General features: G+C 40.7%; 4 protein-coding genes across 28 annotated transcripts in view; 3 read left to right on the plus strand and 1 right to left on the minus strand.

Moving 5' to 3' along the window:
* The window catches only part of LOC117587308 (glutamate-gated chloride channel), a 46,371-nt gene extending 41,115 nt beyond the window's left edge, over positions 1-5,256 (plus strand). For 13 of the 24 annotated variants that reach the window (XM_034277910.1, XM_034277906.1, XM_034277905.1 and 10 more), the window contains 2 exons: positions 2,630-2,767; positions 2,848-5,256. In XM_034277910.1, the coding sequence (XP_034133801.1) occupies positions 2,630-2,767; positions 2,848-2,994 (285 nt within the window). In that variant the 3' untranslated portion in view covers positions 2,995-5,256. Of the gene's footprint in view, positions 1-2,120; positions 2,124-2,629; positions 2,768-2,847 lie in introns of all 24 variants that reach the window. The other 11 variants (XM_034277911.1, XM_034277923.1, XM_034277922.1 and 8 more) reach the window with 2 other exon arrangements.
* A 4,751-nt stretch (positions 5,257-10,007) lies between these two features.
* LOC117587314 lies at positions 10,008-15,772 on the plus strand. Of its 2 annotated transcripts, XM_034277940.1 has the most exons (5): positions 10,008-10,599; positions 12,585-12,984; positions 13,550-13,718; positions 13,978-14,168; positions 14,763-15,772. In XM_034277940.1, exons 2-5 carry the CDS (start codon positions 12,664-12,666, stop codon positions 15,693-15,695), a joined length of 1,614 nt encoding a protein of 537 aa, XP_034133831.1. In that variant the 5' UTR covers positions 10,008-10,599; positions 12,585-12,663; the 3' UTR covers positions 15,696-15,772. The 2 variants fall into 2 exon arrangements, with proteins under 2 accessions (XP_034133831.1, XP_034133832.1); XM_034277941.1 differs by lacking the exons at positions 10,008-10,599; positions 12,585-12,984; positions 13,978-14,168 and having other exon boundaries at positions 13,592-13,718.
* Positions 15,773-19,245: 3,473 nt separating this feature from the next.
* LOC117587322 (zinc finger protein 706-like) lies at positions 19,246-20,485 on the plus strand. Its single transcript, XM_034277953.1, has 3 exons — positions 19,246-19,401; positions 19,819-19,968; positions 20,029-20,485. Exons 2-3 carry the CDS (start codon positions 19,825-19,827, stop codon positions 20,116-20,118), a joined length of 234 nt encoding a protein of 77 aa, XP_034133844.1. The 5' UTR covers positions 19,246-19,401; positions 19,819-19,824; the 3' UTR covers positions 20,119-20,485.
* A 13-nt stretch (positions 20,486-20,498) lies between these two features.
* On the minus strand, positions 20,499-22,081 carry LOC117587317 (protein C15orf41 homolog). The gene is made up of 3 exons (XM_034277948.1): positions 21,775-22,081; positions 21,221-21,703; positions 20,499-21,161 (listed from the first exon to the last, which is right to left on the minus strand). The coding sequence occupies exons 1-3, from the start codon at positions 22,008-22,010 to the stop codon at positions 20,936-20,938; spliced, it is 945 nt and encodes a 314-aa protein (XP_034133839.1). The 5' UTR covers positions 22,011-22,081; the 3' UTR covers positions 20,499-20,935.
* Between the last annotated feature and the right edge of the window lie 189 nt (positions 22,082-22,270).

Below are 22,270 nucleotides of genomic sequence, written 5' to 3' on the forward strand. Positions count from 1 at the left end.
CAATAGAGGGTGCAGGTGCAGAAGCAGGAGCAGTGTACAATCAACAACAAGGTGGCTGGAAAAATGTTTTCCACCATTAACATGTAAATTAAAAATGGGGCACGCGTTTAAATTGGCGCCTGGCCAGGTGGACCCAACAGCAGCTGAGCAGGACACTGGCTGGCCGGGATGACTGGGGCCGCAACAGGACAACATAATTATTCATGAGCGAGCCAGAGTGGAAAATACCGTAATGAGCCCCAGAGCAACGCAAAAACCAGCGACACGAAAATGAAACACAAACAAATGGACGCCAAGATTGTACGGAGCAGGACGATATGGAGTGACAGTGGAGGCAGGAGAGAGCCGACAGTAAATGCGGAGGAGCCCAACCTCTGGACCGCTCCTGCATACATCATAATTGTCGAAAAATTCTTGGAAAGGATGCACGGAGAGGATTTTAAACTGAAAAGTTTCGAGTATCTCGCATTCCCTTCCCTCTTGGGATTCTTATGCAAATCCTGCAAAAGCTCTACCAAATTCTGAGGGGGGAGCACGAGTATGTAATTGCCCAGAGCATAAATACGAGCACATGTACATATGTAAGGCTCCTCTAGGCATTCATTTTTCAGAAGCTCAGGAGTTGCAAAGTAATCTTTTGGTTTTGTGCAGAAAGCCGCTGAGGGACGACTTGTGAAAAATATTTCTTGTAAACCCAATTATGAGGAGGAAGATCCTCTTTATCGGAAGATTCCCTTGATCGTATTACTTTGCCTAAGTTTTTTAACGATTTGTTACGGCAAATTGATCGCCTTTTTTTTGTAGAAATCTAAGAGAAAGTAACTTCTGGCACAGCTCCCGTGTTGTATTTGGGTCAGCCACTCTATCCGACTCCCTGGCTGCTTAAACACACCCGTATAATACATCTTGTCTAAGTAACAGCTTCCTGACTCCCCACGGACCCTCTCCACTCTCCTCTGTGCACACGGCAAATGGCGGCCAGTAGCCCCGACAAACAAAGACCCCTGGCAGGTCCACAGCAGTCTCTCTCTCTTGTCTCCCTCTTGGGCAAATCCCGCCCATTCTCTAGCTGGTGTGTGTCTCAAATGCAACTCGGGACGTGCTCCTCTTAGGTGCAATAAATTGTAGCATACTCGTACTTTCAAGCGGACGCAGTTAATTTTCTCCTACTGCAACCTACGACCTAAAGGACTATTTATAATGTCCACGAATTGTGGATGTTAATTATGCGCACAACTCTCGCAGAAAACTCTGCAGTAATAATACATTTTTATGCAATTTTCCAAAACACTTTACACCAGACGGAAATGGAAAAAACTAAGAACATAATTGGAATAACATTAAAATATTTTTGTGTAACAACTTTTTTTGGGTATATTTTTGTTGAGTGTAAAAGCACCAAAACTTTTCTGTAAGATAAAAGTTACAATATTCATGTTATCCTTGCCTCAATGTGCTGTATATAGTAAACTACTGCCAGGAGCTAAAGGCTTTGTTGTGTTACTCAATCAAACAACACATTAGCTTAATTATAACCCCCTCCCTAAATGTTAAGCACGCTTTAACCCACCACACCGACACCATAGAAGGCACAGATAGCTATCGAGCAATAACCTAAAACCCTACTTGTATGTATTCCATAAACCAATCATTTCCCACACCAGAAAATTCCAATTCATAAAGAGTTCCAAATTCATTCATTCAAATACAAAACCTACAATTAACACAATTAATCAATTCATAATTATTTAAAGACATTCAATTTTGTCCTTAAAGTGTCTACTTTTTGGTTGAAATTTCGATTCTCATCACATTTGTTCCAATTATAATTTCATCCTACTAGAAAATGAAAAAACACAGCAAAATTCTCATGCCATTCTCATGTCAATCGAACTACGAAATTTTATACAAAAATTGCTAAAGCTTAAACAAATAACAAATGAAAAAATCTATTAGAATTGTTTTAAAAATAAATACCTTTTAAAATTCAATAACATTTAATGAAATTTCTGAGTGAAGTGGTCCCGTTCAATTTACTAAATGCGAGTCTGCTCTTTTTTGCTTTTTCAAATGCTGCCACTGACATAAAAATATAACGAACAAAAATTTAATTAAAACAGCCCGTAAGTATTGACCGAAAAAGGTTTATAAATATTTTTTCTACATTTATTTCGTAGTTAAAACAAACAAAAAACGAGTTGCTATATGTCTTTCAAACGCTTTTGTAATACATTTTAGTAGTAATATTTTTGGTTTAATTTCGTATTCAATTTTTGTGCCATACATATTTAACGAACTTTAATAAAGAAAAATACTCTTTTCTACCTTTTTTCATATACTATTTACACAATACTATAACTATAATGCTTTTTGCTGGGTTTTTGCAAAACGAAATGCAAACAACCATAATGTAATCCTGTAACCTTCAACTGCCACATTTTCCAACCAATTTTCCAAACAAATTTTGCGTTCTTTTTCGTATGTGCATTGATGTGTGTGCGTGTGTGTAAATAACTCCTTTTTGTAATTTTATTGTAATTTAAAATGTAAACTTGTCTTGTAAACTTGTTTGCATGCAATCAATCAATCACACACTCTCAAAATGGGTCAATCAAAATTAACGTAAAAGTTTTTTAAATTTACCGCCCTCTATCAGGGCGAGAAGAGACGCGATGCTGGCGCTCCGAACGAGATTGTGGCATGCACCACCTGCGGCGGCAGCAACAGTCCGTGCACCCATTCAGCAAACAATGGCTGTGCCACGGAGGTGAGAGATTATCAACCCCCCCACAAAAGTCCCCACAAAATGCAATCAAATCTTAATCTGTTAAATTTCTCTTTTTGCAGACATGCTTCGTTCAGGTGCGCAAAAAAGAGCCACCGCATCCGATACGAGTGGCCAAGACAATCGATGTCATCGCTAGAATTACATTTCCAACTGCTTATGCCATTTTTCTGGTATTCTTCTTTGTACACTATAAAGGATTTTCGTAAAATTAAGCAAAGAAATAGCTGCCTAATGATAATGATGCATACATAAGTACGAGTACGAAAACACAACACGCTAAATTGCAGAGCTAAGGGGAATAAGAGTCCAGAGATGTAATCATTATTCGTACTACTATATTGTAGAGACACCGCGTGCTATGTCTGGAGTAAATCGTTCACTAAGTTCTAGGGCCTTGCAAAGTCATTTAATTCTAATATAACAAAAAGTGAAACACAAAGTACATCTAATTACCAATTAATTATTCTTTAAATGGCAACAGCAACACAACAGAACACATGACAAAAACCAAGTGATAAATACGTCAAAATGAGGAAATTAGTTTAAACTGAGTTGTTAGTGGGTAAAAAACGAAAAAGAAAAGGGAAACAAAGTGAATAAGTTGTTGAAAATTAAACGTAACGAAAGTTACATTTACGCAAAAGCAAATGAGCAAAAAACATACGAAAGAAACAATTTCGACTGCCTTTTTTTAAACAAATAGTAGAAACAAAAAATGAAAAACCAAACAAACATGAAACCAACAAAAAACTTTAAATTAAATTGCAAATTTTTGCATATGCTCGAAAATGCATTAGTTAATTGACAAACAAACAAAAGCCCAAAAAACCAAAAAACACTGTCTAGAAACTGTAATATAAATATTTAAACAATTTATTAAGCAAAGAAATTCATGCTAAAAGTACCAAAAACAAAACAAAGAAAAAACCCAAAAAGGATAAAAGACCTAGCCTAAATAAAATCTACGAAATTATGAAACTAAAAAAAAAACGAAATACAAACCAAAAACAGCTTTAGGGCTTCACCTACTCGAGTAGTCCGAAACGTACAGACCTACATACATATTTATGTATACACCTACATAAATACTACATACATATATTTACAATTCTAGTCAGATATTTATTATCAATGAAAATTACATTATGATTTGTTGAAATGCTTCCGCAACTGTCAAAGGGAAAACCCCCAATAAAGGAACAACCCTCTCAAATTGTTAATCATCACAGAACAGAGATTCTAGTTACATTATGTTAAACGATTTTGTTTTTATTTTGTTTATTTTTTATGAATAAATGTTCGATTTGTGAACCCCGAAGTTCTTTTACTCTCACATGAAATTTATAGAAAAGAATACCGCCGCTAAGTAGACCACAAAAAATGCTTACCTAAAAACTATAAAATGTAGGTGAAATAAGAAGGAGTAATTACCACAAAGCCCACAAAAATATGCTTTGAAAGGGAACAAGGAACCCCTAATGAGCCATCGAAACACCCCCTAGAGTAGGCCACACACAATTTATAGTCATTTGCCAGAGAGTTATCGAATCGAGTTATTTTTCGCATCATTCGAAGCATTTTTCAGTAGCAAACAGGAATTGCCTAAAAATTTTCTTAAAATACATATCAAAGCTAATAGAAGAAAAAACCTTGAACGAAGCAAAACACACACACAAATATTTACATAAAATGTAAGACAAAGAACGAACTCTATAAAGCTCCCATAAGTAGCTATGAAGCATATGCCAACCCAACTATCACCCACAAAATAAACACCCAAGTATTTTAGATAAAATGTATGTCAAACCAAAAACAAATGCCCTGCAAGTCTTTGTAGAAATTATAATACAAAATAAAAACAAAATGTATGAAAAAATAAACCCTAAGCAAGCACAACTTAAAACTTGAACCTAAACCAAATTTAAACCTTGTGATAACACAAAAGCAAACGAAAAACAAACAAAAAAAACTAAAACTAAACTAAAAAACAAAACCTTTGCATACGAAATTTTATTGAAATTAATTGAGAGCAGGTTAATGAGGGCCACCGTTACCAATTGTTTAAACAACGTTACTTATAGATAACATACACAACATGCGTATACACCAAATGCTTTTTGCAAATATATAAATTTATAACTTTAGAGATTTGTAGACATTTTTTGGAAACTTTTCTTTGCATCGTTTTGCAAGTTCTGCGCAATTTTCTCTAATTTATAAAAGCAAAACCCAAAAAGAAAATCTAAACAAAACAAAAAACTAAGCTAAAATTAAAGGAAGAAGAAAACCCAAAGACAAGGACAATCTTTTTGCAATTTATGAATACCAAAAACGAAATCTCAATAAATGAGAAGGAAAAAGCAATGTTGAAGAATTCGGAGCCTTTTTTATATACTTAGCTGCCTATGAAAGCCACAAATAGAACAGTAAATAATATATACAAAAATTCAAATTCATGGCGTCCAAAAGGATAACAATTTATGTTGCAAAAAGGATTGAGGCGATGGGAATGGAATTAAGATTGGGAAGTTGGAGAAATTGCTGAATGTGTGGCCAATGTAAGAAATGTACAAATAAAATACGATTGAGATAGATCCTTACAAACAATAGGAATGTACGAGTTTAATCGATTCGTTTTGGAATACCAAATCCAATGTTATTTAGCCACCGCTTTGGGGGACAAGGAAAGGTGCCTTCTTTAAAAGAACTAGAACAATTTTTGATTACTTAGATGGTTTCCAGCGAAACACTTTTTGAGTTGTTGTGCCTACACAAATATATGGACATACAGCTGAACAGATGTATGTGAGCCCCCATAACTATTTAAGTTTGGATTTTGTCTTCTGTTCGAAACTCCTCACAAGCTAAACTGCTGATAAAACAAAGTAGAAGCTAAACCAAAGACCAGTAAAACGATAAATGGTAAAGATCTAACCTTAACGATTCACCACTAACAAAAGCATTAATAATAATAATAAAACTAGCAAGAAATTAAAATAAATTGAAATTAGTTGTCTAAGCAAATTATAATCTAGATTTCGGGAGAAGTCCAGAACAACAGAATTAACTCAAAACCACTTTTTAAATTCTCAATATCGAAAAGCTTTATAATTTGTAAATGCTAAGACAAAATAATGTAAATAAAACATAAATAAACGAATACACTAGTTAAATAATTTTTATCGAATAACATAATTTTCATTATGAATAATATTTGCTATTTATAGGCAGGATTTGTTATAAAAAAAAAACATACAAAAAATAGAAAAATCACAACAAAAAAAATGAAATGAAGGTATGAAATTGTCAGAGATTAGAGAGCAGTTTAAGTTCTTCAATTTATTTCACATACGAGTAGATTTCTTAAAGATCAATTACAAAAAAACCGAATACAACCCATGCAATGCTAACATAAATTAATAATAATAATACCAACTTTTTTATAATGCACAAAACCTTGAGCATAATAAGAACAACAACAATTTATTAACATTGCATCGACAAACGAAACATCCTGTAAATACACCAAGTACATAAACCGAAATGCAAAACGATACATGATATAGTTATAAACGACAGAATATTTGAAAAGAAAATTATGGAAAAAGCAACCGAAACAAATAAAGCAGCTTCGCATTAATAAAGATCGTCTCGTCTCGTCTCAACCAGAAAACGAACAAAAACAACAACAAATTATTCAATACAAAGATGTGTTTGATTGAAAGTTTAATGGAAAGGGAAATTAATGACGGAAATTATACGCATATAAAGAGCTAGTCTTGTGGGGAATCCTACACCAAATCACAATTGCATACAAAAAGACAGCACACTAGATAGTAAGACCAAGTAAGTATTTACTACAGTTAACCATCTGTGGACATTTCTATCCCCTGCCAGCATAAGAAAAGAAGGGACAAAAGGCGCGCTCTGTTTTCAGGTCAATGCACACGAGTCAGCGGCGCAGGCGCAGTGGCAGTTGCCGTTCCCGTTGCCGTTAAGACGGACAACCCCTAAAATGAGAAGCAACCTGCCCATTGTATGACAACTGAATGACTGGACTGGTGTTTCAAACAGCCTGCTGGCCAGAGGCCCACATCTCGGAGAGGGCAGACAGCCCTTTGATGCGACTGGAACAGGTTCCCGCCTTTTAGGTTCAAATTCGGAACTGGCAGCTCGGGGACAAGTGTTTTGACCCGCGCAACAGCTTCCTTCCGCCCCGATCCGAATGCACTGTCTTTGGCTCTGGTTCTGCGACTCGCTTCGTTGATTCCTGCACCTGCAGCAGGGGGAGCAGGAGCAGCAGCAGCCGGCAATGATGGCACGCGGTAAAATGCTGTAGCCACTGACTACACAGCCAAGGGTCTGGGCCGGGTTCTACCTGCTTTAAGTTGGCCAACAGGCTGACTGTCTGGATGCAGCAGTACCCTCTGCCGTTGCCGTTTGCCACTCGTAATTATTTACGACTAAGTGGCCCAAAAGGTAATAATCTACCCCTTAAACAGAGAATTAAAACAATTCTCTATATATCTTGGGAGGGGCAAAAATACGTTACAACTATCCGACGAGGGAGGAAAGAGAAAACATATGGATTGATCTAAGGAAATATTTATGTCAGGGCGAGTCAGCCCCAGAGCGCACACACATGTGTGTTGGGCGAAAACAAAAGATACAAAGTCAGAAAACAGCTGATGGTATTTTGGGTGTAACATCTGATCCATCCTTAAGTCTATGAACTGCAAGAGAATGGCACACAGGTGATAAGCCAAACACCAAAGACAGAGGACGACTCCTACAAACAGATAAATACAAAGATTCCAATCGATTCCCCACCCAAAATAGTTCAAAGTGTTTTTGTTTAAGCACCCGTTTTGGATAACGCATTGGCACTCACCCTGTATGGGACAACCTGCAATCTCTGTTCAACAATCAACAATAAAACTCAATCATTGCTTGAGCACTGAACTCGACCACAACTGAACTTGGGGCACGGGTTTTACGCCCCTGTCATTACGGAATTTCCATATACTCGTATACGAGTATGCGACACATGCAACGCCCCAGTCCTAGTCCCAGTCCCAGTCGTGGCGCCAGGAGTTGCATGCAGAAGGGACATCGAATTAGAGTGTGTGTGGGAGGTGTGGAAAGACTGGACATGGGACTTGCCAAATTAGGTACCTAAAGCTTGTGGAGGCGTTGCAATTAGTCTTAGGCTCCATGTGCGAGCATTAATTGCCACTGCGATGGCCAAAAAGAAATCCAAATACAAATTAATAACCAACAACAATTGTTGGCCAGAGTTGTTCCCACACTTGCTGGACGCGTAGCAATAATAATAACCCCCCCGGAGAGTTGTCCGCTGGTGCTGGCACTGGTGCCATTATAAGGATATTATGAGCATTATGTTTGTTTATTACGGGGGACGGCGGCGCCGCGTACCGTGAAAGCGCTGAACCGCAACGAGAGACGAGGTGGGACTTTAGCCACCCCTAGGCGGAGCTGGAAAAAAAGTACAGCCTAACCCGCACTGGACTCGAAATCAATCATTTACATAATCGCCATTCGCTCGCCGTTGGACCTACAACACGTCAGAATTTCACGCGCTTTTCCACAGAAGTGAGAAAATGGGCAAGTGGCGTGTTTTTAATTGTTTATGCATGTATTTTTGTTTCCACATTTTATTCGATTTTTTATTACGACAGTGTTTTGTTGTAAATCTACCAACCATTACTAAGCAAACTTTTAATGACTGGCAGCAAGTGGAAATGTCTCATATTACACAGAGATACGTTGGCACCTGCCATAGAACCAACCAGCCTGAAGTAGGAGTTACTACTCACCAAAGGATCGATCCATATCCATAGAGTATTTGCAATCGATTACTAATGAGCTTGAACATTATTGAATTGCCCCTTTCCAAACAAGCCAAAACAAGTGCTATTAACAATGAAATATTTCCACAACAATAAATATAAGTATACCATCTAAATGTCAGAGTACATCAATCTGCGTTTGAATATGGAAATCGAATTGGGAGTGGGTTAGAAAATGTTGGTTATAAGGTCAAACATCTGATAGCGACTAAAACCTGGAACCTATCAGCTGAAAGGTTTTGCCAGTATTTTCTCTAGTACTTTCTTTCGTGGAATAATATAGATTTACTAGAATATAAAAATATATTTTGAACATAAATAAAACCCTTTAACTTTCTCAAATGGCATAATCAAAGAATACATTTAGCTAAAAGCCATTAGCACGATTTCTTTTGATTTCTTCAATGGATGTTTAACGGCCCCTCCCGTCTTTCCATGTACAAAACTATATAAGCCTATGTAGGAGGCTCTATCTCCCACGTCCTCTCTCTCTCTCTTTCTCTGTTATCCTTAGCCCAGCCAAAAAAAAACGGTATAAAAAGTACAACCAAAAAGCAAACTACAACAAAATCGAATCGAAAAGCAAATGCTACCCATTAACAATAAAATACAAAAACCAAATGTATAGCGGCTCCCTGCTGAGGGGGGGGTGGCGGTTAGCCAGGAGCAGGAGCACCAAAGGGAGGACGACAAAACAAGGCAGAAATTCGTTTTTTATGTACCGCGAGTTTTTTTATAGTTTGCTATAGCTGTTTGTCGTTGTTGTTGCTGTTGTTGGTGGCACCTTATCAACAATCTCGTTTTACCAAATAACGCAAAGTGCGCGTCATGGCATTGGTGTTGGTGTGGTGTTGGCTTGGTATTAGTATGTGTATGTATGGTCGAGCAGCACACGCTATAGTTCGCTTATGAAATAACTGAAACTGCAGCCAGAATCGAGGGAGTGGTCGAGAGAAGGTATAGCGCGGGGGGGCCGGGACTGGGGCTAGGGCTAGTGGAAATTGGTAGTACAGCATTTTTTGTTTCCACATTTCTCTTTTTTTTGGTGGTTGCGTTGCCTGCTGGTTGGCCAAAGCAGGAGGATGATGATGATGATGATGATGATGATGACGACAGCAGCAACACCAATATCGCTGCTAGAGGGGAGTAGGGGAACCTACCCTCCAGTTCCTGCTCTCTCGCTCGCTCTCCCTCTCTTTCTTCCTCTCTCTGTCTTGGCCAGGTGTGTGTGCTGCATGTGTGTGTGTGTGTGCGTGGTGGCTCGACGTTTCTTGGAGTTGGTTCTGTTCTTTTTTTGGTTTAAAGTTTTGTGTGGTAGCAAATAAAATTTTAGTTAGTCACATGCCGTCGTCAAGGATACGCCGTTCAGTTATTTGTTGTGCAACGTTCCTCTCCCTGGCAACGAACCGAACAAGGACCTGCTGCAGAACGTACCCCTGTGTTTCTCTGTGTGTTAGTGTGTGTGCAAAATTTGAATGCGAGCAAAGGGTTTCCAGTGCCAGTGCCAGTGCCAGTGCCAGGCAGACAGGGACAGCACCATTAGCACCTGTCTAGATCTAGAACAATTTTCCCCTATATACGAACGAGGCAGCGCTGCTAGCTGCTAGCCACTAGCTACTAGCTGTTAGCGGCTTCGACGCCGCCGTCGCCAGCCGCCTGGGCTCACCTTACATAGCCGCAAATTCAAATTTGAACTTCAGTCAAGTGTCAAAGCTCAAAGGATTAACATGTCCTTGCGGCTGCAGCATGAGCACTGGTAGCCAGTAGCCAACAGCCAAAAGTGTGAACAAGTGCAGAGACAGCCAACAAATATTCAGCCATCCAGTGGCCAAAGGAATCAGAGAATCAAGGAATCGATCAATCCACATAAAAAGTGGAACCCCAACAACTCGTGTGAGCATCGAAAAGCAAAAGCGTAGAACTGGAGAGGATCCTGCAGAGGTAAGCCCTCAGTTGATACTCGCTTAGGTTTTACGAATAATGTGCCCCTTGTTAGAGATTAAAGTCTTCTACAGTGATGATCATTATTGCTGGCATTGGTTCTTGGCACTGGGAGAATTCACAGTTGATTTTATGATATTCTGTGGTTCTGCGGGTGCCAAAATCGAATGTTCGGCTCGAAACAGCAGCAGGAAGGGTTCAGCAAAATATGTCAAAAATTTCAAAATTTCAAAAATATTTAAAATACATCGAAAAAGGGTAAAAATCGGAATAGTCTATACAGAAATTACTTCCTTCAATTCGTTATTTTTTAAGGTTTTGAGAGATTAGTTTATACATAAAATAAATACATCTGGCAATAATCATTCGGCAAAGATCTCAGCGGAAAAATATACCCATGAGCTCGTGCCATAAATTCCATATTCCCTAGAGATTTAACCTCTCAAAAGTTGTGTTATTTTAGATCAATTTCTTTGCTCTCAAATCACAGCAATCTCAATATTACTCATACGCCCCACCAACCCATCGGCCCCATTCCTACACGCCCCACGACTAACGTCATTTCTCGCTCAGTTTCTTGTTTGGAAAACCAATGCGCAATACCAAAACAAAATTAATTTCTCCTGCACACGCAATGGAAATAAATATTAAAAGAGCAGGGAAATGCTATAAAAATTACACACTTAAGGCTGGGGGGACACAAATTGTTAAGCACTTGAAAATATAATATTCCGTATGGAGGAAACTTGAGCCTTCAGCTGCTGGCTAAACTTGAAAGACATTGAACTTTTGGGGTCAAAGGTATTTTGAAAACTTGGCCAATATAGCTCGGCCATAAATATATAATGGGCGTGGGTTGTGGGTTGTGGCAGTTGCGGCGATGGCACTCCTACACAGAAACAATTAAGAGTGCACTACCCGAGGGGCGGGACAGTAATTGACCTCGCCAAGGGGAAATATATGCATGTATGTAAATGTGTACATTTGAACTTATCTTGATTGGAAATTAAATTTTTAAACGAATAGCGGCCTGTTCAGGCGTCCGGCGTAATCAATGACTCACGGATACACTGATACGATTTAAAAATCCCTTTGCAAATTGCCTCACTCATAATTAATTTACCTAATAGCCCCAGACACCTGGACACCTGTCCAGAGAGAAGCGCAAATAAATATTTAATGCAGAGAAAATATGGTAGACGGCTAAAACTAAATATTGGAGATCTGATTCTAAATTTTACGAAAAATGTATTCCCCAGTTGCTGCATATTTTTGCACTATAATTTTCCAGTCTCTCCGCAGACAATATATATAATTTGAGAGGCTCCTTCTTGCCTGCATTTTCCGGCGGCATGGCATAAATTAGCATTAATTCATAAGTCAGTGGCAGTGGAAGTCCGCAAATGCAATGCAAAAATGTTTTTCGGCTACAGCTGAAAATTTGCATACAAAGTGCAAGGCACCCGAACAACGCCCTGGAACTACAATCAAAAGCAGCCAACAAATTACGTGGATAGGAGTCTCGTCAGGATGGTAGAACGGTATGGTACGACTTGGGTGAAGTGATGGTGATGTGGGGCAAGCGGCGAAACAGGCTAAATGCCGGCAACAGTACTGAATAATGGGCCTAGCGGCGCCACTTGGCGTTGGTAGCCAATTTTCTAGGAATCTATGTATGTAGATGGGGTGGATGGATGGATTGGTTGGGTGGTTAGTGTCTATGGGGAGTTGCTGCAACTACAGACACACATCCTTCGTCCATATGTGGCAGGCACAGTGGTAAAGTCTCGTGCATAATTTATTTAATCGCCAGCAACAAATCTAAATTGATCGTTAGACGTAGGCGAACACAGGAACACAGAAAACGAACCAAACAAAATGTCTGACAAGGATATTGCATGTTTTCCATTGCCAATACCTATGTATGAACGTATGTATGTACGTACATTCCATTTACATTTTTTCTCTCCCTTGTATCCTTGCAGTGCCAATTAACGAGAGAGTTTTTAAAGGAAATACCTGAAGGAAACGGAGGGAAGGAGAGCAGAGGAGTGGAGAATAAACATGGCACCGCAACAACAGAACTCGACATTCATCGATGATAATCTGGACAGCTGTCCATCGCTATTGAATCTGCCCGAAAGCCCCATATTGCCCACGAGGCGATGTCAACATCAAGACAGCAACAATAACCACCATAATAAGCAGGTTGCATTCGAGGAGCGTTTGGTGAACGCAGCACCGGCACCGGCACCGGCACCAGCACCAGTACCCGTGATGCCACCACCGTGCAAAAATAAACACAGCAAGGCAAACGGAAACGGCGGCCCCCCGGCCAATCGTCGCCATCGTTCCATATCCCTCTATGGCGTTAATAGCACCGTGGTAAGTGCCTCCACCTCTTCTCACCTCACCACAGCTCACGCGTTTCCCCCTTGCATTTCGGCGCCAGCTTTTCCACTGAAATCAAACAAATCATCTAATTGGGTGGGCAGGCACAGGCACATTCAAAGGGGGGAAGATTGGTTGTAGGGTTAGTCACATGCATGGACAGGGCAGCCGACAGCCGGCACCCGGAACCGGCACCTGGTACAGTTGTTCCTGGGAAATAGTGCCAGGAAATTATTATAATTCTATGGCTTGCAGGCAACCTTTTCCCCACAACAAAAACAATCAAATGTGATGGAAAACGATTGGAAAAGAATTTTCAAACACGGGATGCCATTTGGGAGATTAATTCCACTAAAGTACAAATGAACAGAATTTTGCCAGCCAGATTTATAAATCAATAAGAAAACTGCTGTCTACCTCGGAAAGTGTATTCCAATGCCAGTCATCATGCCCCCATCCATCAACTAAAATTTTGACTGTAATTAAAAGCTCTACTGAAGTTTGTGTCAACAATGATTAATGCTTGTCTTACCTACCTCTACTTCAATCGGAAAAACAGGAGCAAGGCCATAAGGAAATACCCATTTGGATGGACGATGGTGAGCCGCGCTACGTATCGGGTGTTACCAACAAAACCACATGCAATGACATAATCAAGGCCCTGATTGACGACGAGCTGAGCAACGTTGTTGGCACTGGGCAGCACTGCAGCAGTGATGATGGCAAAGGTAAGTCAATGTTTATACTCGTCTAGCAAGGGGATGCAGAGTAGGATACGGGGATCCACACTGTGACAGCTGTGAGAAAGCAAAATGTAGCGACTGGATCTTGTTATGACGTGACTGCAGGTTTCGTTCATTTCTATTTCACAATTTGCCTTTTTATTTATTTGTGTTCCCTTTTTATTTACAATTATTGTATTTTTTTCTTTCTCTTTTCTTGCGTTTCGTTTCTTTTCCGTTGGGTTCCGTTTTGAAAAAATACAAGATGGCGGCCAGAGGGCAACAGCTACTACAAAGGAAACGGCGACGGCAGCGGCAGCGACAGCGGCAGAGGCAGCATCGCGTGACTACAGCGATTACATTATAACGGAAAGTTGGGGCGGCATAGAGCGAAGCTACGACGGCAACATGGCCATTTTGCCCGTTTGGCGCGCTTGGAGTCGTGTACACAATGAGGTAATAAGAGGCAGCCAGCTCTCCTTTTCCCTCCTTACCCTTCCCTACGTCAAGCCGACAGTGCGCCCACCTGGCGTGCAAAAACAGAGCCCAAAAGCGGATGAACACAAACAAAAAAGAAGTCTACAGTGATTGCATAATAAGCGTTTTTTCTCTTTCTCTCTCTCCCTCACTTTGCTCGGCCGTCCTGGCGCCACACGCAAGCCAAGAAATGTGAAATTCATGTCGGCCCCTGTCCCCACACCAACACCCACACTTCCTTCCCTTTCCCAATTGGTCACACCCTCCCCCCACCGCATATGTCTGTTTGATTGTCCTCGCATTTGACTTATGCTGCCTGAGCCTTTTCTTTCGGTGTTTCCGCATTTCCCTATGACGCACCAAACGAAATCAATTTTCTTATTGATTTTTGTATTAAAGTTCATGTTTATATTTGGTTGGTAATTATGTTGTAAATTTTTTATGATCAAGCCACCATTAGCATGGGCCTACTCCTAATGGTTTCCTAATCGAGTAGTTTCTGTTAGTGTTAGGGCCCCCTACAAATGTTATTGAGTACACTAAAATCTCTTATTTTTCATACTTTACTTATAGCTTCGCCTATCGCTCAAGTTGAGGGAGAACTTCAGGGATCCCATGTCGCTTCAGTTGATGCCACATGCTCCGCCAGCTGCCAGCTTTTCCATGATCAAATGGCTCAAGAAACTCTTGCATTTGAGCAAAAACAAAAAGAATATGCACACAAAACCCACAAATACTCCTCCCAAAGTGCCCAACAAGACAAGAGAAAAGGGTCTGCGCTACAAAGGCACCAGACAAGTGACGGCGGATGAGCTGCTTCTGGTCATCATGCCGGATCAGCTGTACACAGGCGCAGAGAACTGTGCGAAGGAAAAGCTTTATAAACTCGCCGAAAATCGGGTCTCCAAGCAGCAGCGACGACGTCGTCGAAGCCGCCATGACCCGAATACATCAAACTCAACAGCAGCCACAGCAGAAAATCCCCAAGAATGCAATAATAATGTGAATAATTATATACGCAGGCGCAAGGATCGACCGTTGCGTAACAGTGTGCGCAATAAGTTGGCATCCCTGCACGCTGACATGAACCAACGCTACGAACGGGAGTACGCACTGACACGTCAACTGTCTGAGAAGTGTCGAATGTATAGGATTCAGAACCAGCGCTACAAGGGGTCGGCAATGGAGGTTTCCGTGGGTCAGCTACAACAAAACATTGAAGCCTACGCCGAGGACATAATCAAAACGGAACACGAGCTGCTCGATTTGAAGAACGAAATGAAGCTTGACATTTCCCTGATTAATAACCTCAAGCGGATGACATTGGAGGAGACGGAAGGAGCAGTAAATGTCTGCGGTGTGGAAGGTGCAGCATCCCGAAAAGCACCTGCAAAACTACCACCGAAAGAGGAAACACCATCTCAAGTTGCTAAAACTGCACATGAAATGCAATTTGTTGATAATATTTATGAGTTTTGCGACAATAATGCAAGCATGTTGGTTTAATTATAATCAGAATATATTTGGATCTTGTTAAGTTTTTCATACTACCCAATAAATTTATATTTATCTATACATACATATATAAAAGTAAATTCCATATAATGCCAGATTCACTTTCTGTATCAAGAAATGTTTCTTGTATGTAAATAAGTAAGTAATGTAAGGTACGTACTGTGCAAAACTCACCCCAAAAACCGTTAATGGTGGCGTTAATGTTCATTTGCCAGCAATGCGTTTACTATTTTCGGTCTTTACTCAGTTTTTGATCATTTGATCTCACTTTATCACTATCACTCACTTTACAATCAATACTTTTCGGTGTGTGCTCCTTGCCGTCATACTTGACCATCCTTCACTATCACTCACTTTTCACTTTACACTCACAATTTTTCGCCAGGTACTCCTTGCCTTCTTACTTGACCATCCTTCACTTCACTCACTTTTCACTTTACACTCACTTTTTTGCCGTGTGCTCCTTGCCGTCTTACTTGACCATCCTTCACTTCACTCACTTTTCACTTTACACTCAGAAAAAACGGCACACGAGGAACGGCAGAATGAACTGGTAGGAAGTGAAGTGAGTGAAAAGTGAAATGTGAGTGAAAAAAACGGCACACGAGGAACGGCAGAATGAACTGGTAGGAAGTGAAGTGAGTGATTTCACTTTACACTCACTTTTTTGCCGTGTGCTCCTTGCCGTCTTACTTGACCATCCTTCACTTCACTCACTTTTCACTTTACACTTTACACTCATTATTTTTCGCCAGGTACCTCTTGCCGTCATTATGGACCAACCATCCCTCTCACTCTCACTGAAAAAAAAACACTCATAATTTGCCGTTGCTTTGGCTTGCAGCCATCAATGCGCTCAGTATATCCGCTCTTTCTTTAGTCATGCGGTACATTTAATTGTTGTTCTCACTTGCATTGGATCTCACTTTATCACTATCACTCACTTTTCACTTGTGCCATATGCTCCTTGTCATCATACTTGACCATCCTTCACTTCACTCACTTTTCACTTTACACTCACTATTTTTCGCCAGATACTCCTTGCCGTCATTATTGACCATCCTTACTCACTCTCACTCTCACTGAAAAAAAATCACTCATATTTCGCCGTTGCTTTTGCTTGCTGCCATCAATGCACTCAATATTTCCGCTCTTTCTTTAGTCATGCGGTACATTTTATTGTTGTTCTCACTCGCATTTGATCTCACTTTATCACTATCACTCACTTTTCACTTTACACTTTACACCCACTACTTTTCGCCATGTGCATTTTGCCGTCATAATTGATCATCCCTCTCACTCTCACTCTCACTGAAAAAAAACACTCATATTTTGCCGTTACTTTGGCTTGCGGCCATCAATGCGCTCAATATATCCGCTCTTTCTTTAGTCATGCGGTACATTTTATCGTTGTTCTCAATCGCATTTGATCTCACTTTATCACTATCACTTACTTTACACTCACTATTTTAGGCCATGTGCTCCTTGCCGTCATACTTGACCATCCTTCACTCCACTCACTTTTCACTTTACACTCACTGTTTTTCGCCAGATACTCCTTGCCGTCATTATTGACCAACATTCACTCACTCTCACTCTCCCTTAAAAAAAAGCACTCATATTTCGCCGTTGCTTTTGCTTGCGGCCATCAATGCGCTCAATAATTTCCGCTCTTTCTTTAATCATGCGGTACATTTTATTGTTGTTCTGACTCGCAATTGATCTCACTTTATCACTATCACTCACTATTTTTCGTCATGTGCCCCTTGCCATAATACTTGACCATCCATCACTTCACTCACTTTTCACTTTACACTCACTATTTTTCGCCAAATACTCCTTGCCGTCATTATTGACCATCCATCACTCTCACTCTCACTGAAAAAAAACACTCATATTTTGCCGTTGCTTTTGCTTGCGGCCATCAATGCGCTCAATATATCCAATCTTTCCTTAGTCTTGCGGTACATTTTAGTGTTCTTCTCATTCGCACTATCACTCTCTTTTCACTTTTCCTTTACACTCACTGCTTGTCGCCAGATTTTGCCACAATCTTATCTCCTTTCTCCTTTCCGGCTTTTCACTGCACTTTTTCGCAAGATTTCCATTTCAAACTTTAGCTACCCATAAGGGTAGCTGTGAAAATTGATAACAATTGGGTTTTTTGAAACGAAAACGAAAACACGTGCTCCTGCGCTATGGGCTTTATGTATGTAATAAGATGTGCATTGAGACGCGCGCGCACCAAACACGCGTATTAATTGACAACATTGCACGAGGGACGGTGGGGGGAAACTGCAGGCTGTGAAAAAAATGCAGCCGCGTGGTCAGCTCAGCGCTTCTTCCTCTGCCAGCAAAGAACGAAAGCGAAAGTGTGTGGGCGAGCAAGAGCGTAATCGTAGTATATGTGTGTGTGAGAGTGCTGCAGCTGAGCTTAGAAAGCAGCGTTTCTTTCTCTTCACCTACCTCTCTGAGAACGAACGAAAAGCGCGTAGCCAAGCAGGTACTCCGAGAATATGCATGTATATGTGAGAGCGCTGCAGCAGAGCAGCGAAGCGAAGTCGAAGCTCGGCTCTAGAAATCTGCAATCGCTCTCCTCGTCTTCCTCTCCCACCCACAGCAAAGCACGAAATCGGAAGTGTGCATAGCAGATCTGACTCTCTCGCTTTGATTTTGTATGTGTACATGTGTGTGTAGTTCACGGCACGTAGGTAGCGTGGGACTTTTTTCTCTGTTAGCTCACATCGCCTATGGCTTTAAATGAAAATCTTTCTTTTGGCGACTGATAATTAATTTCATTCATCTCTTATCATAAAAACGAAAATATTCCGGTTTACCGGAAGTTGCGCTTCTGTTTAGATAGAGGGGGTTACGTGGGCTAAGTTTGTTTTTTCATTGAAAAAATAAGTTTGTTTTTTCATTGAAAAAATAAGTTTGTTTTTTCATTGAAAAAATAAGTTTGTTTTTTCATTGAAAAAATAACGGTTTTGAATATGAGTTGGTCTCTTTTCGGTATTTTCAGATCAGCAAAATTAACATGAGTATCGCCACAGTTTATCGATGTATTTTAATGTATTATTAAAATTATTTTCATAATTGCTGGTCAACGATAATGGCTCGAAGTTTACTATTGAGGAGACGGGCCTCTCGAAGGGACAAGCGCTAGAAAGATATTGCAAATAGTACTATCGGTTGGCCAGCAATAAATTGTCAAGTGAGGAAACATTCCATTCCAACCCACGTAAGTTTTAATGCTAGTTTTGTTGTTGACCCTTTTTGTTTTATTCTTATTTTGCAATCAATCCAATAAAGAAAGTCATGAAGATCAACCAATCTTGTAGAGAATTGATTAATGGTTAATGTAAAATTAAAAAATTAAAGCTGAGTATCTTAACTAGCTGATAATATTAAACAGAAGATCAAAGTTGAGGGAAATTATTTTAGAAACACGGTATATTTACAGTATATTTTTAAAATGAGTTGGTATATTATGGTATTTTTCCGAGGGGCTGTCGGTATATTTTGTCGATAACTCCGTCAACAAATCTCGGCCATAAAAAGTGGAAACATTTCGTCAACAAAATTTTGGATTTTGGCTACAAAACGTGCAAAACATTTCGTAAAATCAACGAAACAACCCAAATTCTGCGCAATTCCATTTCGCACACATAACCAAACAGAAACACGCAGCAATTAGGTAAGGAAGATGTTCCCACAGGCACAACAGAGAACGTGGTCGTCCGTCGGTGGCCACATTTTTTTTGCCCATTATATGATGAGAGCAACGGGGGTGGAACGCCGTCAGTGCGGTGGCGGTACTCGTGTCACGGTTACATTTTATTTACGATCATTAGACGTAGATAGAAAAACGCGTTTCCTGTGAACCCCAGTGGCTGCTGTCTGCTGTCTGCTGTCTGCTGACTGCTGGCTTGGTGAGAAAGAGAAAGTTCCGTTGCCAGTGCTGCGCTTCTGCAGCTGCTGTCGTTTGCCGTTATGCCGCCTTTGCTGTGAATCCCGCCTAAGCGCAGCAGCAACAACAACAGAAGCTGGTTGATTGTTGCCAAGTCAGCGCATTAATTGATTAATTTGTGTACTTTTTATTATCATTTGGCAGCACACAATGGCACGCGGACATCAGAAGATTCAGTCACAGGCGAAGGCGGCCGACAAGCAGGCAAAGATGAAGAAGCAACAGGGCCACAGTGCCACCGACCAAAAGAAGGCAGCCCAGAAGGCGCTAGTCCATGTGTGCGCTGTTTGCAAGGTGAGTGTTTATCGAGTTTCCCACTGCCAAAACACGAAACTAATCTGAGTCCACTTGCAGTCGCAAATGCCCGATCCCAAGACGTACAAACAGCACTTTGAGAATAAGCATCCCAAGAACGATATGCCCGAGGAGCTTAAGGATGTCTGAGACGACGCGAAACGAGGCAAATTTCAACGACGAGTTGCCTACCAGTACGAAATCTTTGCAACAATTAATTTACATCAACATCAACAACCAGAGCAACAGCAATCAGCCGAACCAAATGAGATCTTAATGGGAGACGCCAACAACGACTTATTGCCAATAAAGGAAACGCAGCTGAATTTTTTGTATACATACTGCTAACATTTTGAATTTGGTTTAGATATTTCTTTAACTTAGGATTGGAGATTGGCCACAATCTTTGCGTCATGCCACGCCACGACACGCCGCTCGTGACGGTGTTTGGCAATTGTTTAAATGATAAAACTATACAATACAAGACACAAAAAACACAACCAAGCACATAGCATAATTTATGACTTTTGTTTTTTATTATTAATTATCTAACCTTACCCCGAGCCCCCTGTCTTTTTCTGAGAACAACAATTAATTAATTATTAATCTGCTCTGCTCTGCCACCATTTTTTTGGATATTTACGTTTATACAAATCGAACAATGCCAGAAACGAGGAGAACAACAACAAAATGTTTTTTGTACCATAACAAATTTCGAGTTAATCGAGTGTAAATGAGAATTTAAATAAAAAGAAAATACAAAAAATTGTTTAAAAAAAATATGAGTATTTGTCAGGTGTTGGTCTTATAGTTAATATTTAAATGCAATGGCATTCGCGTCTTGTCTTGATTTCCCTACTTAAAGCCATTTCCAAATGTTGGAAAAACTTTGAAACATATACAAAAAAATGTTGACGGACAGGACACACAATAAATGAGAATATACCTGCATATAAATCCAGCCCCCTCACGAAGGGTTTGGAGCAGCTTTCGCGATTGTCGTGGACTGCGCAAGAGCTGCTTCCACAGCAGCTGGACTTGGGGCTGTCGCTTGCCCTTCCGTTGGCTGCATTAAGACTAAATCCTCTTTGGCTGGAAAGTCCGTCAGTACGGTGATGCCTATATCATTGTCTGGAAGCGAGGGAGTCTCCTCTTGGTAGCCAAACCAATAAATGATGATGCCAGGACCGAAGCTAAAGAGAATAAAAGCAACGTGAGGCAGGAAAGACCAAGTGAATGCTCAACGACTTACCGATTGCAATAACTCTGCAGCTGTAGGTGTATGTTCCGCTTGTGGCTCTTGGTGTCACCGAAATTGGCCTTGCTCTCGATCCAATTGACAACGCCGCCCTTGTAGAGGAAGGGCAAGATCATTTTGATGTCGGGCGTCTTGTCGTAGCCCATGCGGCGCAGATCTTGCTCGTCGTAGAAGTGAATGCCGGACTGCTTTGACAGATCCTTCAGCTTCAGCTCGTACTCCTCGCCCACTATGCGACGACGTAGGTCTGTGATGGGACCCTCTTGGTTATCGCTGAACATGCACTGCTGCACATTGGCCGCCAGACGGGGATCGCTGATCAAATGCGGATTCCTGAGCAGGTGGGAGACCTGCAGCCTCTGTCTCAGATCGTATTTCTCCTGCAGCAGGATGCGACACAGTGCCACGGGATTGATGCCCTCGGCACAGGCCATGCGTATAATTATGTCGCTGTACATGGGCGCTTGCTTCTCATATCTGCGAATTGACAGCGAGAGATTAAACCAACAAATATAGACTGGGAGACGTTAATAGAGATTCGGCCCTACGTCTTTAGTAGCTTCTTTGCCCGCTGCTCGTGCCGAAAGTGTTGGGTGCGCGATTTGTTGGACCATTCCGACTGCAGAATGCACATCAGGGCCATCGGGTCCACATTCGGAAAGTATGTGTCCCTCATTTCGAATTCACAGTCCATGGGCAGTCCATGGAATCCGTTGATAAACTGACAGATCTGCGCGTACTTCCCACTGCTCAGGATTTTAGTTTTCCCTGCCGCTGCGGCCATTTTTGCGGCGCAAAACTAACAAAATTATTTGTAAAAATTGGCAATGGTAAATAAAGCGCCAGAATGAACAGCTGTGTGGGGAGTTATCGATAGAAGCCAAGGGCTACACTTTAAAGTCGCTAGGTGGCGCATTGATTCGACAGGCTGAAAATAATCGAATTCAAATTAGAATAATGAAATCTTTCTCACAGGGAAATGTTTTAGTATAGATATATATATTTTATTATTATATTTCCCTACACTTAGTATGGTTTCCATTG

The sequence above is a fragment of the Drosophila guanche genome, unplaced genomic scaffold (assembly GCF_900245975.1).
Source record: "Drosophila guanche unplaced genomic scaffold, DGUA_6, whole genome shotgun sequence".
Lineage (NCBI taxonomy): Eukaryota > Metazoa > Arthropoda > Insecta > Diptera > Drosophilidae > Drosophila > Drosophila guanche.